Source organism: Meleagris gallopavo, chromosome 1 (assembly GCF_000146605.3).
Source record: "Meleagris gallopavo isolate NT-WF06-2002-E0010 breed Aviagen turkey brand Nicholas breeding stock chromosome 1, Turkey_5.1, whole genome shotgun sequence".
Lineage (NCBI taxonomy): Eukaryota > Metazoa > Chordata > Aves > Galliformes > Phasianidae > Meleagris > Meleagris gallopavo.
The window spans coordinates 55078522-55095593 of NC_015011.2; the positions used below are offsets into that span (position 1 = coordinate 55078522).

Genomic DNA, 17072 nt, shown 5'->3' on the forward strand with positions numbered 1-17072 from the left:
AAAAAAAAAAAGCGTTTTTCCAGAGGGCATAAGTTTATATAAAATGTGCGCTGGGATTAAGGGGGATGGTTTCAGAATCAGTTGTGTATCTAAGCTGCTTTGGTGCCAACACAGGAGCCTGATTGTCTTGAAAAGCGCCTGAATACAGCAAAGCACTAATTCTGAAGTATACTTAGGTCCAGATAAAAGCTAACTACTTTTGTTCAAATACAGAGGCATAGGGGCTCTGCTTTGTGTGCAGGTGGGTTGACTTCAGCCATGAAACTACGCTTAAGTATTCTACAGGACAGTGTTTGTTCTCATTTGCAGCTTTTCAGCCTTAATTCTGTTTTTAATTAGATACCCAGTGTCCTTTAAAAATGGTACAACAGAGTAGAGAATTTGAAGGTAACAATACATCATTTTTGTCATTTGGTTGAAAACTTAAGAATTCTGAATGTGACTTTTCTGGTATGTATAGTTAATCTTGGTTTTATGTTGCCAGTAGCACAAAGTCTGTAGTTAGTGATTAAGTCTCTAGAAGCGGTTTTGAATATATGCTAGTTATTTAGGTTAATTGGTTTAGTTAATTCCTTGATAGTTGGAATTATGTGCTAAATCTATAAATAGTGAGCATAATTTGACCTTTTGTGTCCATTAATACAGCATTATAGGAAATTTTGATTTGTTGTGCCACAAATGCCTTTTTTCTTATATGAATGTGTAATACATGTTCTTTAATATTTCTCCATAGGAATGTAGACCGTCATCCTGGAAAAGACATCACTTCTGTGATAGCTTGATATAGTTCCCTGAAAATGAAGCAGGATTCTCTTAGAAATGCTGCTTACACTGTGGACTGTGAAGACTATGTGCACGTGATAAAATTCAATCCATTTGATAGTGGAGATGCATGCTCTCTCATTGCATATGGTGGCAACAATTACGTGGTTGTTGGAACATGCAGATTTCAGGTTGGTTTGTGTTAGTTTGTTGGTATTATTAATTTCTTTCTAAAACTCTGCCAGCATTTCTGCTGGTAAAGTCCAAAGCTGACTAAAGTTGCTTTCCTGTCTTTTTTTTTTTTTCTTTAACCAGGAAACACTGTATTTGTTTACTAGATTAATTAATTACTATATTAATGAATCTGGGATATTTCCCAAGAAATACAAATTAGTATAAAATACTGTCCTGCTGGTATGCTTTCTAAATTGGCTGCAATGAAAGCAGGAGTGCTCTTCTGGAAGATATCCGAGTTTTAGCAATTGCCAACATTTGCAAGTGATACTATCTGGGAACTTAAGCAGTAGCTTCATGTTTGTAGCACAAACCTCTGATTTTTGTGCTTAGTATTGGACTCTGACTTGAGACTGCAATCACTATATGGATTTTTCACATATTTCTAGTAAATTCCTTATTGCAGCAGATACATCAAACTTTGAAAGCCTTTCTGTTTCATATAAATCCAAATTGTTTGAAGTTTGAAGATGTTATTCTGGATAAGTTAACTGTTGTATTTTTATAGGAAGAGGATGCAGAAGTGGAGGGCATTCAGTATAAGACACTAAGAACATTTCATCATGGAATTCGAGTTGATGCCATAGCATGGAGTCCAGAAACTAGACTTGATGCTTTACCTCCCCAGATAAGGTATGTAGAATAATTGAGTACAGCAAATCTTTGTCACTTGTCTGTTTTCTCTAACTCCTTAATATTGAACTAAGTTAAAAGTGTATAAGTGAAATCTAACTCTGAAGAATTTGCTAGTAAAGTCTCTGAACATCATTAGAACAGTAGTTTCATTCTTACTTATCCTTGATTTGTTCTGCTTCGGGAGCTCCTTTCCTGAGCAACTTGCCCTTCTCTCCCTGCAGTGGATTACTGGTAAATAGTACAATTTTTCCTTATTCATCAACCTAATGAACCTAAAATGTAGTTTGTCCTTTTGTTGTATGTCTTTGAAGAAAGAATTTTAAGAATACCTTGTAAGAATGAGATTATTATGATGGTCTACAGTATAAAATTAAGTGTAGTATTCTCTATGGAACTGTGTTTAGGCATAAGTCAGATGCTGTTTATGAGACTTGGCATGCTGTAAGTCTAGGAAGATGTCTGATTAAATACACGCTCAACAAGATCTAAAAAGTTCTCAGTAGCTTGTAAGTCTCTTTGAAGCTATGTTGATTGCCTGGTGCTGCATATTTTTACAGTCTTTTGTTTAAAATGAGTTGGAAACTGGTTAATAATTTAATGCTTAAATATTTGAAACACTGGTGATAAGTTTTCTTTTTTACCATCAGACCCTTAATTGACATTGAAGCTTAGCTTGGAGGAAATTATAAGAGAGATTTCAGGTAATTCACAGTTGATTCAGATTTAGATTTGTAAAATATTTTACATTTCTTTGCAGTAAAAAAATATTTTTTGTACTTGATATGATGGGTTTTTTTTACAGGTAAGTTCCAATTATATGTCTCCAAATTTCTTTCTGCATGTTGTTTTACAGGTTTAAACTGGAGTGCAACATTTGTTTGTTTGAAGTCAACTATTGGGGTGTTGATTGGGCTTTTTTTGTCTGTTGGGTGTAGGTTTTGTACAGCGGCTTCTGATAGGAAGTTAAGACTATTTACTTCAGACCTGCAGGACAAGAATGAATATAAGGTAAGGGCAACACAGTTCATTTTAAATATTTCTTTATTCTCTAGTGGAATCTAAGCTTTAATTATCCTTCCGCCTCACTTCATTTAATGTCCTGTGTGAATTAGAGCACTAAACTGTGGCAGATCCATCATCTTTAAGGGGCCTACGTGTAGTCTAAAATATACTTGTGATCAGGATATTGTACAGGTGAATTTCAAGTACTGTCTTACAAAAGGTTCCTTTAGATAGAGACCTGTAAAGTGTTACATTGTTTTGGTTATTGGACTCCTCTATTACGGAAAGTGACTTTACTGATCTCTCTCTTTTATTGGGAACTGGAAAGTTGTAATGATACTATTTAATACAGTAGAAAACTTTAAGAATACTGAATTAAGTACATAACTGCAGACACCTCACAAACATGCATGTGGACCATCATTTGCTTTAGGGAAATGTCGTCTTGAGATATATTTTCACTTCCTGTTCTTAAATCAGTTTTGTAAGAGATGTCAGATCTACAGACTGAGATTTCTCTTATTTGTAAGGCATCTATAGACATAGATGACTGAGTGACTCCTACATCACTTGGATGTCTACTTTAAAATTTTGCACTTGAAACGTGAGTAAAGAATTTCACCTTAACATCGACCCTAAAACTTCTCTCTTTTAGTTTAAAGCCATTGTCCCTGGTCCTATCACTATCAGGGTGTAAAGAGTCATTCTGCATCTTGTTTATAAATTCCCTTTAAATACCGGAAGGCTGCAATGAGAGGCTCCCCGAAACCTAACCTTCTTCACGTTGAACAAACCCAACTCCTGCCGCCTTTCTTGGTAGGAACGGTGCTCCAGCTCTCTTATCATCTTTGTGGCCCTTCTCTGGACCCTCTCCGACAGCTCCACGTCTTTCACGTGCTGGGGATGCCACGTGGGGCCTCATGAGGACAGAGTAAAGGGAGACGACCACCTCGCTTGCCCTGCTGTCCACCCCTCTTTTGATGCAACTGAGGATACGGTTCTGACCTTTCAGGTTGCAAACGCACACTGCTGGCTCATATCCAGCTTTTCGTTCACTGGAACCTCTGAGTCCTTCTCTGCAGGGCTACTCTGAATGTTGAATATCATTCAGCTCAGCTGTTGTGTATTATCTGGTCTTTAGCAAAAGGATCTTCCAGACCAGACTTCATGACTCAACTAGCTTTCAGTTTGCAACAGTCTAACCCAAGCCAACACTAGGAATTCTCAGTGGGATATGCTGTTTTGCTGAGTAGGAACACATTGCTTCCAGAGAAATAATCAGTAATGTATCTTCACATAAACACACCTTTGGTAATTCATTAGTTTAAGCTTCTAAACTACAAGTTCAAAGAAGCAAGTTTATTCTAAAGAAGAATTCTATTAAGCTATTCATTACTGATTAGAATGAGATTATAAACAGCACACTTCTAAAATAATTATTTTGAATATGCTTGACACAATTATTTTCTAGCTTACTATCAATATTAAAACTAGAGAAGCAAAGAGTACAAGTCAGTAGCACAGTCTGATGAATGCTGGGTGGTTTTTTTCAGGATAGAATTTCTGTCATGGGTTACAGTTTTCCTAATTCTGACAAGACTTTTTTTCTGGTGGCTGACCAACACAAATGAAACTTTAAAACATGCTCTTCTGATTTAGGGAAATTTGTTACACAGTAGCTTTGACTAGGTGCCTACAAATAAATCAAAGTGCCATGCTTACCTTTCTATTAAGGCAACAATTATTTTTTTATACAAAAAGATTATTTCAGAATCTCTCATCCTTAGGACTTCTTTGTGATACAAACTGCACAGCTTGCAGTTACAAGCTTTTACTGCAAAAGTATGTCCATTTCCTCACACATCAGAATATTTTTTTAAGGCATAATGAGTGTCAAACACAGAGGATGTATTAGTACAACGGGAGTTTGGTATGAAAGTATGATATAAAGACCAAAAGACCCCACCTATAAATTCTAGAATCATAGGGCTTATTTTTACCCAAAAGAAAACAGTCACAGTAATTTAACTGAACTCCAGTTGATATAAATGAGCTACTCCAGTGTCCAATGCAGACAGAAGGATCATAAAGTTTGATATATTTTATATTATTTTTTTGACACAACATAATACTTGAGACCTTTTAGGGCTTACGCAATACAAGTAAATTCTGTTGACTAGAATTTAGCAATAAACGTATTAGTTCTGTTCATGACAATTTCATCACTTGAACTTAGTACTTCCTTAGTGAAGTTTTTAGTCTAAGGCTGAAGAAGTGAAAATCTGTGCTGCTACTGAATCAGGCTTGATCTAATGTTTAAAGAAATTAGCAAACAACTAAAAATGTAGATTCTTACCTAAACAGTTAGGATCTCATTAGTGAAAAAGAAAATTCATTGTGGTGTGTTTGTATTGGTAAAAATGAGAGCAGGTCCTGTTTTTGTTTTTGTTTTTGTTTTTTTTTGATTGATTGATTAAAAAGTGGGGAAAATACTTTCTCTGGATAATCATCTTAATTTGTTTAACCTGGATGACCACTGAACTGTGTACTTCATTTTAAGAAGTAACCCCTAAATCCTTATGTACAGTATTCTCAAATTTCGGATGTTCACAAATATTCTGTGAGCTGTGCTGAGTTAATTCTAAATAGTTTGGTTCAATTATTTCTTAGTGTTAGTCAATTGAAACTTCAGAAAAGCTATTTCATAAGCCTAAGTCTGCGTGCTTTATGAACACGTGCAAGACTTTGATCTGTTGTGCAATGCACACTTTACACAAGAGATTTTCAAGACAGGTACAGAATGTGCACAAAAGCTGAAGGAATTATACGGTTGCAGTCAAAATGTAATCTCTGAACATTTTTTCTTCTATAGTAAACAATTAGCATATGTTGCTTCTGGAGGGGTAAACAGGGTAATCTTACTCTTTTTGCCCAGTGGAAAAACTGTCTTGATGTAATTATCAACAAAGAACTTCAAGCGTACTGAGTTTTCCATTACTTTGTCAACACTACTAATCCAAAATTTATGGGTTGGGTCAGTCCCAGAACAACAAACAAAAGGTAAAATACGACGATGGATCTTTGTGAAATCTTTTCTTGTTCTGAGGTTTTCATTTGGAAATGAATTGTGGCTTCCTTCTGCTTCAAATTTTGTTTAATAAAAAGCATATTTCATCAGAATTGTGGATGTAAAACGAGGTAGGTATATTTGAATTTGGAATGCTGAAATTTTTAGAAGACTTGCATATCTGTCTAAATAGTTTAACATCATCTAAGGATGTATACTTGTAAAATCCACAAGGTTTTATAGAATTTATGACCTATTGGGGGGAAAAAAAAAAAGTTGACTTCTGAAAATGGATGAGGCATTCATAACTTTTTAGAGGGGGAGCTTAGTTATTGTGCATGGTTTACAGATGTATTAATTCTCTTTTTTTATTGATCAGTTGTGTAGCTCATTCTGAATAATGAACACGTATAAGAGACTGCATATTTTCCCTTTAGAAAACTGCAGGGATGATTGTTTTCATTTGACATTGTTTTTCTTTGGAACCTCTTCATGTCGTGCCATAATGTAGTAGGTCTTTTTTTAATGATACTTTGCTGGGTAAAACAAAAGCAGCCGTGCCTAGTGATGTACTCATTGGGAGTGAAGAGGATGGAACAGGCTGACCTCAAATGTAAGCGAGACCATAATGAGAGAAAGCATATATAAGTCCTCAGGCTGACCAAACTGATCTTTATTAGCTACAGGTTTTTTAAGTGAGAAAAGAGATGAATTATTCATACCGAGCAACCATGTGAATGAATTTGAAAGTACTTCAAATTTTGACTAATCCCTAGGTGTGATGAGTCTTGAATGCCTACTGCTGCATGTATGTTCTTTAATATAGGTTTTAAAGATACTGTAAAACTTAAAAGTTTCTGGTGTCTGTAGATAAGCACAAAATGATTAATAAAATGGAGAAGGAAAAGGCATCTTGGTATTATGGGAAAACACTGAAAAGCTGAAAACTCTTTGAAGTATATTTAAAAAAAAAATTACCAACTTTTACTAGAAACTGACATTCTGCTTTTCATTCAGAGAAGTTAAATTGCTACATTGGTTTTCATTAAAGATAAACAATTCTTGGTACTTTGAAATAAATATGTCGTGATTAAGAATTTCATCTGGGAACAATTACACAGCAATAGTTTCCTTTGAAATGGCTTTGTTTTTTTGTTTTTGTTTTTTGTTTTTTTTGTTTTTGATACAACTATAAATGTTTGGTTTTGAGTGTCAGTTTACCTTTACATTCACACCATGGATGCTCATATCCTATTATTTGAGAATGGCTGAACTACTAGTTTTACAGTAAGACCGCACTATACCTGGTTTTCCTTATTCTTCAGCACAAGAGTAGAAAGAAAAGAACACCAGGCACTATCTGTTCCTCTCAAATGTTTAAAAGAAATTGTGATTAATTACTACAATGTTGTGTGGCTTGCTTATTTTTCATGTGTTGTTCTTCATTTTTGGTTCTTTTAGAATCATAAGCATGCTTTATCCTCTGTTACATGTTCTATTATTGAGACTTTTTCATGTTTTTATTCCTTTATCTTTCATCCTTTGATCCTTTGCCATCTGCTCTTTTTGTGCTAACTGCTTGGGAAATGGATTATACTGAACAAATGATTGGTTTATTGCTCCCTCAGGATAAAGAAACCTCTTGTTACTTGCAGGACTTCATATTAAGAACTCTTATTCAGAGATGAGAGTTATCTACAAGTACAGTTCTTCAAGATACACGTTCATGTGTATGTTTACTTCTTGCTTATTTTCCTCTATCTGAGATTATCTTCTGCCTTCAAAATTCAGTGGTTGAAAGAAGATAAAACAGTTCTGGTGCAGTTCACTTACCTCTGTCAAACAAGAGCATCAAACTGACCTTTGTTATAACTTAATGATTAAGTAGTAGAGATCTGTCCATCTGCAGTGTGATTGCACACTAGTTAGAACTTTTAAAGATCTCCAGTTCTTCTAATGAGTATTTTTGTTCCTTCCATGTACAGTGATATCTTTATTTTACACTCACACATTTTCCTGATGGAATTGTGTGTCTATTTTATGCATGGTTGATGGATGGGACAGTCAGCTCTAAAGTAAAAATGTGTCTATTTTTTCTGATTGACAGACATTTGATGGCCACTCAGATTATGTTAATGACCTGGTGTTTGCTCCGAAAGAAGGTCAAGAAGTTGCAAGTGTAAGTGATGATCACACTTGCAGGTATGTATTTTGTTCAAGGCATCACTGAAATAGTAGCATTGGCTTTTTATGTATGTATTTACATTCTTGGTTAATTTTTTATTACATGCTTTTTACACTCATTTAATTTTTATTGAGCCTTCATTTTGAAGGGGAAAATTAGTCTTGTTAACCACATTATGAGGGTTTTTGTTTGATTTTTTGTGTTTTAGTTTCTTTTTTACTTGTTTGTTTTCAAAGCAGTATTTTGAACTTAATAGATGAATGAGGAGAAAACTGTTCTATCTTGGAATTATGGAGAAAATTATTTTGAGGATTATTGAAAAACACCTAAAAGACAATGCAGTCATTGAACACAGCCAGCATGGGTTCACGAGGGGAAGTATTTTGTTTAATTTTGTGACAAAGCTATCCACCTAACTTACCAGGGGAAGCCAATTGCCCTAATCATTTTGGATTCTTGCAAAGCTTTGGCAATTGTTTCTCACATTATCCTTCTGGACAAAATGTCTAGCATGCAGCTACACAAAAATGTAATGCAGTTGATGAACAATTGGCTGAGGGATTAAACTCAAAGGGTTAAAGTAAATGGGGTTACATTTTGTGGGTTACAATAAGTGGCCGGTTTTGCATGGCTCCACTTTAGGACTTGTTCTCTTTAATGTTATCATAAGTGATCTGAATGCAAGACTTGGTGTACGTGATATGTGCAGATAATATTAAATTGGAAGGAGCTGTTAACTCCCTTGATAGAGAGGCATTGCAGAGAAATGTTGAATTGCAGGGCTGGGCAATCACCAACCACGGGCAGTTTAACAAGAGCAAGTGCTGAACTCAGTAGCTGGGATAGGGAAATTCTAGGTATGGGGATGAGAGGCTGGCGAGCAGTCCCATGAAGATGAATCTGGGGTTTCTGATTGACAACATGAATGAATATGTTGAACATGAGCCAACAGTGCGTCCTGGCAGCCAAAAAGTCTAAGCATAACCTGAGGTGCTCCAGGCCCAGCACTGCCAGCTGAGTGAGGGAAGGGCTTGCTCTGCACTGTGCAGCCTCACCTCAAGCACTGGATAAAGTTTTTGGGCACCACAATATGTCATATAACTATTAGAGGGCTATTTGGAGGAGCGCTTTATAGATGGAAAGAGATCTAGAGGGCAACATAAATGAGGAGCAGCTGAGGTCTTTTGGATTGTTTAGGCTGGAGAACAGGAGGTGGAGGGGAGGTCTCATGGTGGCCTGCAGCTGAGCCCTTCTTTCTGGTGACAGCGACAGGACCTGAGGGAATTGGCATGGAGCTGTGTCAGGAGAGGAGCAGGTTTGGGAGCTGGGAGAAGGTTCTTCACCAGAAGATGGTAACCCCACAACTGGCTCCCAAGGGTGGCGATCACAGCACCAAGCTGCCAGAGTTCAAGAAACATTTGGACACCACTCTCAGGCGTACAGTTTAATTTTGAGGTTGTCCTGTGTGGAGCCAGGAGTTGGGCTTGATGATCTATGTGGGTGTCTTCCATCTATGTGGGTGTTGTTCTGTGATTATGCGTGCTGTCAATTTTACCTGTTGGGACAAGAATAAAAAAGTCTGAACAGAAGACGTAAGGCATGCGTAGCTCAGCACTGAACCATGCAGACTCTATCCATCCATTCTGTCATCAGCTAAGTCAAATTTAAAACCAGTATACCCCTGTGAACTTGTCCACATATACAAACCTATTAGCCTTACTGGGAGTTGCAAATAAGTCACCTAAGGGCAGTGTCCTACTAGTACAGTGATTATAGTTATTCCAAACCCATTGATTTCCAAATTGTAAATAATGGAAGACAAGAGAAACCTGGTTAAATACTCCGAAAAATACTGTCCAAGGTTTTGTAGTGCAAGTTTTTCCTTGTTGAAACATCTCTTGTCCTGCATTTCTGGTGGTGCTCAAAAATCTATAATGCTGCTACTCTACAACTATACAGTTCAGCTCAGATTTCAGGAGAGTAGGTTGGCAGCTGTGCAGGCTTAACAAGTCATTGCAGTAGTGAAAGAGGCTTAAGCATCATCATCTTTGACTTTTCTTGATATAGCTGTGAGAATACGGAAGTTGTCTCAATTAAGGAGCTATTTTAGGTTTTTCTCTGATTATGTGAAGTTATCGCCATATTGATTGCTATGGAAATAACTTGGGGGGAAAAAAGGTCATTTATTAATTGAACTTTAAAAAAAAAAAAGAAGGAAAGGTCTGTGTCTGAAGCAACCTGCTACCTGCTAAGAGAAAAGGCAGTAGGTGCTAGGATTATTCTGCGTAGATTTGGTAAAGGGCAAGTCATCAGCTGGTATAAATCATGGTCTATTAGCTTTAGTTGAGTTACTCTGTTCTCAAATTTAAAATCTAAAAGGCTTGTGAGTTTTAGATGCCCCTAGAGAATTCAGAAATAGTACTCAGACCAGTGAACGGATTTTTAAGAGCTCTTCTGTCCATATTTCCAAGAAAATCATTAGGAATGAATAGTAGCAATGTGTATGACTTTATATTCTTAGCTTGTTTTGATTTATTCTCTATTCTTCATTTCTTCACTGAGTCTAAACTAGTGTTGGGTTTATTCAGTGAAGATCTATTTGAAAATGTGGCACGTTCTGTTTGTTTTATGAAATGATTGGTCTTCCTGGTATGACAGAGAACTGTTTTGAAGGCAGTAGGCTAATCGATACTAAGTATAAAAGGAAATAGGCTGATTTAATTAATGTATACTGTCAGGAGTTGAGCTTGGTAACCTTGAAAGACAGTTATGCAGTAAGCCATAAAGTCTATAGTTAAAAGCCATGGGAAGTATGTAAGATTTTTGTTTTTTTCTGGATACTTGAGTTCTTATTTTTTTCCATTCATGCATGTGGAGCATGAAGACATTTTTTATTGAATTTAAAGGTTACATTTTCAAAACTAATGGAAAATGCATTCCCTCAGACTTACCAAAATCATTCCTTACTTACTGTGTAATCTGCTTCAGCAGTAGTGTAAGAAGACAAATAGTTTTTCTGTCTGTGTTTAGTTTCTACCCTGAATTTTTTCTCAGGATACATCATCTGTTCATACCTTTGGAATGAAGTACTAGAACAATTAGCACAAGAACATGGAGTTTCAAGTATTTCAGTACTATTCTGTCAGAGTTCCACTTGAAATAATAAGACTTGTGTCTTGAAATAATTAACACTACATTTCAGTAGGGACATTATGTAGAGGGACTCATTGAGATTTTCCCTTGTTTTAACTCAGCAGTAAGTTTAACAATATGTAGTGGATATGAGTTTTCATGTGTTTAAACCATCTTGCCACAAGCTACTGCAACCATGTTGTCTTGTAGCTGAGTTTGATTTTTTTTTTTTTTCCTCCTTGTTGTTGGAGAACAGCTTAAGTCAGATGACTGTTGAAAAGAGGGTGTGATATTATATTCAGGGTTTTTACTTTACACTGATATCATGTGATTCAGGAATTCTTGTTGCTTCTTTTAAGTCATTTTGTTGGTCTTGTAACACAAGACCAGCTGCAAAGGAGAACTGATTATGAAACAGTACTGAAAATACTGTTGCATACAAATAATTGCAGTAGCCATCTATGCTATCTGGTTATGAATAGAAGTGTGCTCAGAGAAAAGAAGAGGGGTCTGTTTGTAAATTTAAGGTTAAAAAAGAAGAATTAAACATCTCATATTTCTCTACGCTGGCAATCTCAAAACTAATACAGCGTTAGAAAATATTTCTTTTCGGAAAGAAGACATCTATGAAAGATTGATAAACCCCCACCATGTTGTGGGTACTCAATACTATATTTATATTAGAGATCAAAATTCCCTTAGCTGCAAAAATTACATGTGCAATGTTGCTTGAAAAATTAAGAGCCCAAGTTCTGTATGTTATTTGTTACCTCCTTGATTGTGTCCCAAGGATGGCTGTATTCCAGTAAGTATGAAGCTGTGCACAAGAGTGTAGTTAAGATGTATTTTTGGCAAAATAGTGTAATTTCGAATTTTGCTTTTATTGAATGTAAACTAACATTGAAGAATTTGCAGAATAGTTTCCTCTCTTTCACTTTAAGCATTTCATAATTGCTTTACTCTTCCATTAAAAATAGAAAAAAAATATTTTTGAAGTGTGACTGCAGAGTTTTAATTTGAATACCACCGGCAGAGAAAATATCTAAAATAACTACTGTAAAATTATTAATTTAGTATTAAACAAAACTAAAAATGACTTACAACTCAAATGTTTTAACACTGAGCACAGTTAAAGTAAAAGTAAATATGTGTAAATAAATATCTTTGCATTTTTTTTTATACATTTCTTCTGAAAGCCACGTGTCTAGTAATCTCATTATTTTCCTTTAGATCTTGTTGATTTCTTGGTGTCATAAGAGCTTGTTCAGGGAATAAGAAAAGAAATCTTTCATGGTAGCTTTAGGGAATGTAATGCCTTAAAATTTGAAAGCATCATACACTGTTATAGACTGAACATTTGCATTAAGTGTAGGAGCAGCTGCATCCCCCCTTACCTAGGAAGGACTGGATGAGCAGAGCCCTCTGTTCACCATTTTAAAAAATATATATGTGTAGGAACTCGAAATATTTTCACAGTTATCATTCTGCAGGGATTCGTACGTGCAAATCATTTTTTCTGATACTTAATAAAGCTCCTGTAAAATGTACACAGGATATGTTTGGAAACACAAAGAGCTTGACGCCACTTAGCTGTTGGTTGATTCTTGACACTATCTAATACTTCTGGAATTATTTCATGTCAAATGTCATCCTGTTAAAAATCACTAATCTGATCTGTATCCTGACAATGAACACAAATGTTAAGCTGCCGGGCCAGACTGCAGAGGTAGCTCTTGAATCTAATTGGTAACTACCTCATACTCCTTTCTCACTGAACAGAAAGATTGACTGTTGGTTTCAGGACTTTAATAATGACAGCATGGCAATTTCTCATGGTCACTTTTCATGGAAAGGGTCATAGCCCCATGCCTGCTGGAGTTCAAAAACAGCGCTCTCAGAAATATGGTTTGAATTTTGGTCGGTCCTGTGTGGAGGCTGGAGTTGGACTCGATGATCCATGTGGATCCCTTCTAACGGGATGTTCTGTGTCTATATAGTTCCTATATAGACATTCATGGGGGAAGGTTTGGTACCACTGAAAAGTAGATTAACTATAGAATCACAAAACTTTTTGGTTTTTTTTGTTTGTTTGTTTGTTTGACCTGTAATGTGTTTGTTTATATGGTACTCTTATGTCTTAGTTATATTACATGAGTAATTCACTAGACAGTAGTCAGATAAAACAGTGATAACTCTTCTTTGTTTTTTGTTATGTGATTTTTTTTTTTTAATATGTTGTCAGTGCGTGTTGCTCCTATCTTACCTTGTTTCAGTCAGTTACCATTCTCACTTAATTCTTTCACCAAATTGTTATTTGTATCTCCCTATTGTTAATGAACTGAGTTATGGGTTACAAAAAAAAAAAAGAGTATTTTATTCCATGTTATTCTATCTTCATGTATTTGTTGTGGCAGAGTTCCCCAGTGTCCCCTCATATTATAAATGTCGTACCAAAACGTTAATATTTTTTAAAGTATGCTGATCACATTTATCGAGCTAGTTATGCATTATAATGGATGAAAATAAATGAAAGTTTGGATTATTTTTAGCACTTCAGTCTTTTGCTTTCCATGCTTTTTGTATGTATCCCTGTATGTTCCCTATTTGAAGGCTTTCATATAATTTCTGGATATACTTAGGATATCCATAGGATATACATAGGATTTCTGTTATACTTTAGAGTTCTGACCCAACTATTAACCAACAATTTTGGTTGTACTTACCAATCACTGCACAAGTATTAACCAGTCTCCTACTATTGTATCCAGTCAGCATAAAAAAAGAAAAGAAAAAGAAATCTCTTTCCAAATCAAATGTTGGAATGTTATTTCAGTCTGATCTTAAGTATGGATGAATAAGCCTTTAGTTACAAAGTCTTAAAAATATTCAGAGAAATTTTATGAAATGGTAGCAATTTCCTGTATGACGTGTTGTGACTTATGTTAACAGTCACACAGTTCTAGAATGTAGTGTAGCATATAAATTGTTTTAAGTATAAATCATTGCATTTGATTTGTTTGGCAGTTACTTTATGTTCTAGAAGCTCACTGACAAAATTACAGTTGAATTTCCAGTAATGGTCAGCCCTCAGAAGCATTTAGTTTTAGGTGGTCTACTTTTACAACTCAGTAAATGTAGATCAGAACAGCTAATTTTTTTAGTTGAAAAAATACAACTGAAGTTTCATATTAATGCAAAGATAGTGCTTAGTCTTTCTGCTTTTGCTTTAGGTAACTGTAAGGGTATTGCAGGAGTAATACTGGCATTTGCTGGTTTTACTTTCTCTTAATCTGAGCATGCGCATTAGTGAAGAACTGTTGGCCAAGATGGCTGAGATGGTGCGTGTGCAGTTCCCAGAGCTCTCACACTTCTCACAGCACTGCAGGGCAGAATCAGGATTCCATCCCACCGTTACCAGTGGAAAAATTGATCGATGCTTGCATAACCAAGTAAGTACTACAAGAAACTAGAGAAACCATAGATTGTAATGCTGAATTTGAATCTAAAAGATTCAAATATCTACTTCTTCAATAACATTGATGGCTCCTTTGGCCACTGAAAGAAAACCATGAACCTGAGTCGGCTTTCTGACAAACTATTTACACATTTATTTCATAGATCAAAAATAATTGAAGGAAATGCCCTACTAGGATTTTGCATGCTGAGTCAGGAGATGGTTAGGACAGTTCTGCCTGGAAGACTAGTGTTAAGCAACACAGATAAATTTCCTCTTCTCCCAGTGCAACCATTTTTGTGGCATATTTGGCACTATTTACTAAGTAGGTTGTTCTGCTACCTAATTCTGCTACAGATCACTTAGTTGAGCAGTGCATTACTTCATTTACAGAAACTTTATCAGTAAGAGAAAATGAATTACTTGAAGCTACCCGTTACACCTTTGTCTTACAAATGAGTGGGAATTTTTATGATTCCTCTTGAGCCTTCTCTTCTTTCATGTCCTACCCAGAATTTTCTTTCAATCTTTGGTAACCACGTCCATACAGAGTCGACAAGAAACCTTAGGCAAGGCCATCGTTGGCTGTATTCCCCACAGTGTTAGCCAATTTCTGCACTTCCATTTTCCTTTGCTGAGGTCTTCTCGCTCCTGCTGCACAATGAGGAATGACTTAGCTCTCTTTACCTTTTTTGTGTGATCTCTGGAAGAGGAATCTTCCCTCTTCCTCATTCTGAAGGCTGTTCAGTAGTGACAAGACTTGGCTCGCACACGGAATATGTCTGCTGGAGATACAAAGAAACTTCAGCAAAGGATATCTAAGAAAGCTGTTATTTTAAATTAAAAAAAAAAATTAAAACTTCTTGTTGGTCATTTTTAAGAGTAGGTCAAGAAGTAATCACTGAGTTGAAGGATAGCTGATGCATCTTTGAGGCAAGGAGTCACTGAATGATACTAAATATTCTATGATTCCTCCTTGTTCACTGAGATTGTAGGAAACCTTATGTTGAAAGAAATTGGGTGAGTGTTTTTTTTAATTTTTAACTTCTATCTTTTAGGGATTTTTGAAATGCCTTAAAGTTACAGTATGTTTTTGCTCTTACACTATTCCTTATGATGACTTTTATTCACTTAGAACTTGGTTTTGCTTTCTAGTTAAAATTATTCTGAATTTCAAAATTAGAATACAGAATAAGGGTAATATTCAGTGCCATGAAGCAGGTTTTCAGATGCTCTGATGAATACCTTCCTGACTTAACAGTACCTTTTTTTTTTTTTTTTGTGGTAAAACTGCCACACATATGCAGCTTGTCTATTACTATTATCTATATTCATTCATACTACATAAAATAGTGTCGTTTCAAAGTAGTTTGGATAGCTCCATGCTTTGAGATAACTACAGTTATCATCTGTTTACCCATAGAATGCAAGTGGTAAGAGAAATAGACCAGTGTTCCAAGAGTTCTCTTGAACGGCATGTGTAGCTATCTCTAATTTTGTATTAGTTTAAAACTGCATACGCTACAGAATATAATTTCTCAATTCTTAGTTGTTTAAAAATAAATGAATTTACTGAGCAGATGTATAGGTAATTTTTGAGGCTTTCCTTTATTCCAGCTTTGGCCTTTATTTCAACTGCGGTTATTCAGATTTCTCTTCTTTAAGATATTCTGGATTTTTTTTAACTATTAAAAACAAACAAACAAACCCAATAAGTCTGTTCAGTAATATTCAATGGAGGGAGTAGGATCAATACAAGGATGATGTAATGCAGAGGTACAAAAAATAAAAATATTTGAGGAAAATTAGACATAGTTTGTTTTAGTATAAAACAAGGTAATATTAGTGAGGTTTCATGGGGTTTGAATGTAAACCAAGAGGTTCAGTCTTTACAGATTGATTTATGTGATAGGAATGTGGAGAAAACTGGAGGGTTTTTATAGCATCTGTAGCTGATTTGGTTATTACCGAGCAACCGAAAACTCAGTTTGGCTAACATTTTGATCTTTGCACATTTGTAACTTGTGTTAGTCACTAGGAAATATTTTGAGGTGTTAATTAAATGTAATTGTAATTTTCCGTAACAACATGGACTTCATGAATTCAGTCAAGGATCTATTTGGATACGTACTGTCTGTTTCTTTCCAAAACTAAGTGATATCATATTTTTTTTATCAATAAATAAAGAAGGAAATATATGAGGGGTATTTATCCTTTTCTCCTTTCTTTCTCTAGTGTTTGTTACTAAAAATCTCAACATTCTGACAAAAAGAGATACTAGTTTAGCATTTTATAAATAACAAAGTTACAGAGGTAGAAAGCATAAATTTCTGTCTTAGCACCTAATAACCTCAATCACTTCAGGGAAGGAAGCATGATGGCATTCTCCTTTGGCCAAAATGATTCACCATCTTCTGTTATATCATAATTTTCTCCCTGCACAGTAAATACACAGACAAAGTGTTGATTTGACTTGGACAAATCTACAAGGCAAAATTTCTGGCAATAGAAGAAAGTATTGTATGTTTCTAAATTACCTAATCAAGTAGATATTTCACTTTTTTAAACAGTTGTCAGGTTTTTGTTTTGACTTTTTTTTT

The 17072-nt window shown here is 35.4% G+C and overlaps 1 protein-coding gene and 1 long non-coding RNA gene across 2 annotated transcripts; one reads left to right on the plus strand and one right to left on the minus strand.

Annotated features, from left to right (window-relative positions):
* Nucleotides 1-733: 733 nt before the first annotated feature.
* Nucleotides 734-7946, plus strand: LOC104911651 (nucleoporin Nup37-like). The gene is made up of 4 exons (XM_019615880.1): nucleotides 734-953; nucleotides 1505-1629; nucleotides 2568-2640; nucleotides 7809-7946. Exons 1-4 carry the CDS (start codon nucleotides 798-800, stop codon nucleotides 7929-7931), a joined length of 477 nt encoding a protein of 158 aa, XP_019471425.1. The 5' UTR covers nucleotides 734-797; the 3' UTR covers nucleotides 7932-7946.
* A 338-nt stretch (nucleotides 7947-8284) lies between these two features.
* LOC109367878 lies at nucleotides 8285-13816 on the minus strand. The gene is made up of 3 exons (XR_002115420.2): nucleotides 13742-13816; nucleotides 10858-10960; nucleotides 8285-9441 (listed from the first exon to the last, which is right to left on the minus strand). It is a non-coding gene; the product is annotated as an uncharacterized LOC109367878 (long non-coding RNA).
* Nucleotides 13817-17072: the final 3256 nt, after the last annotated feature.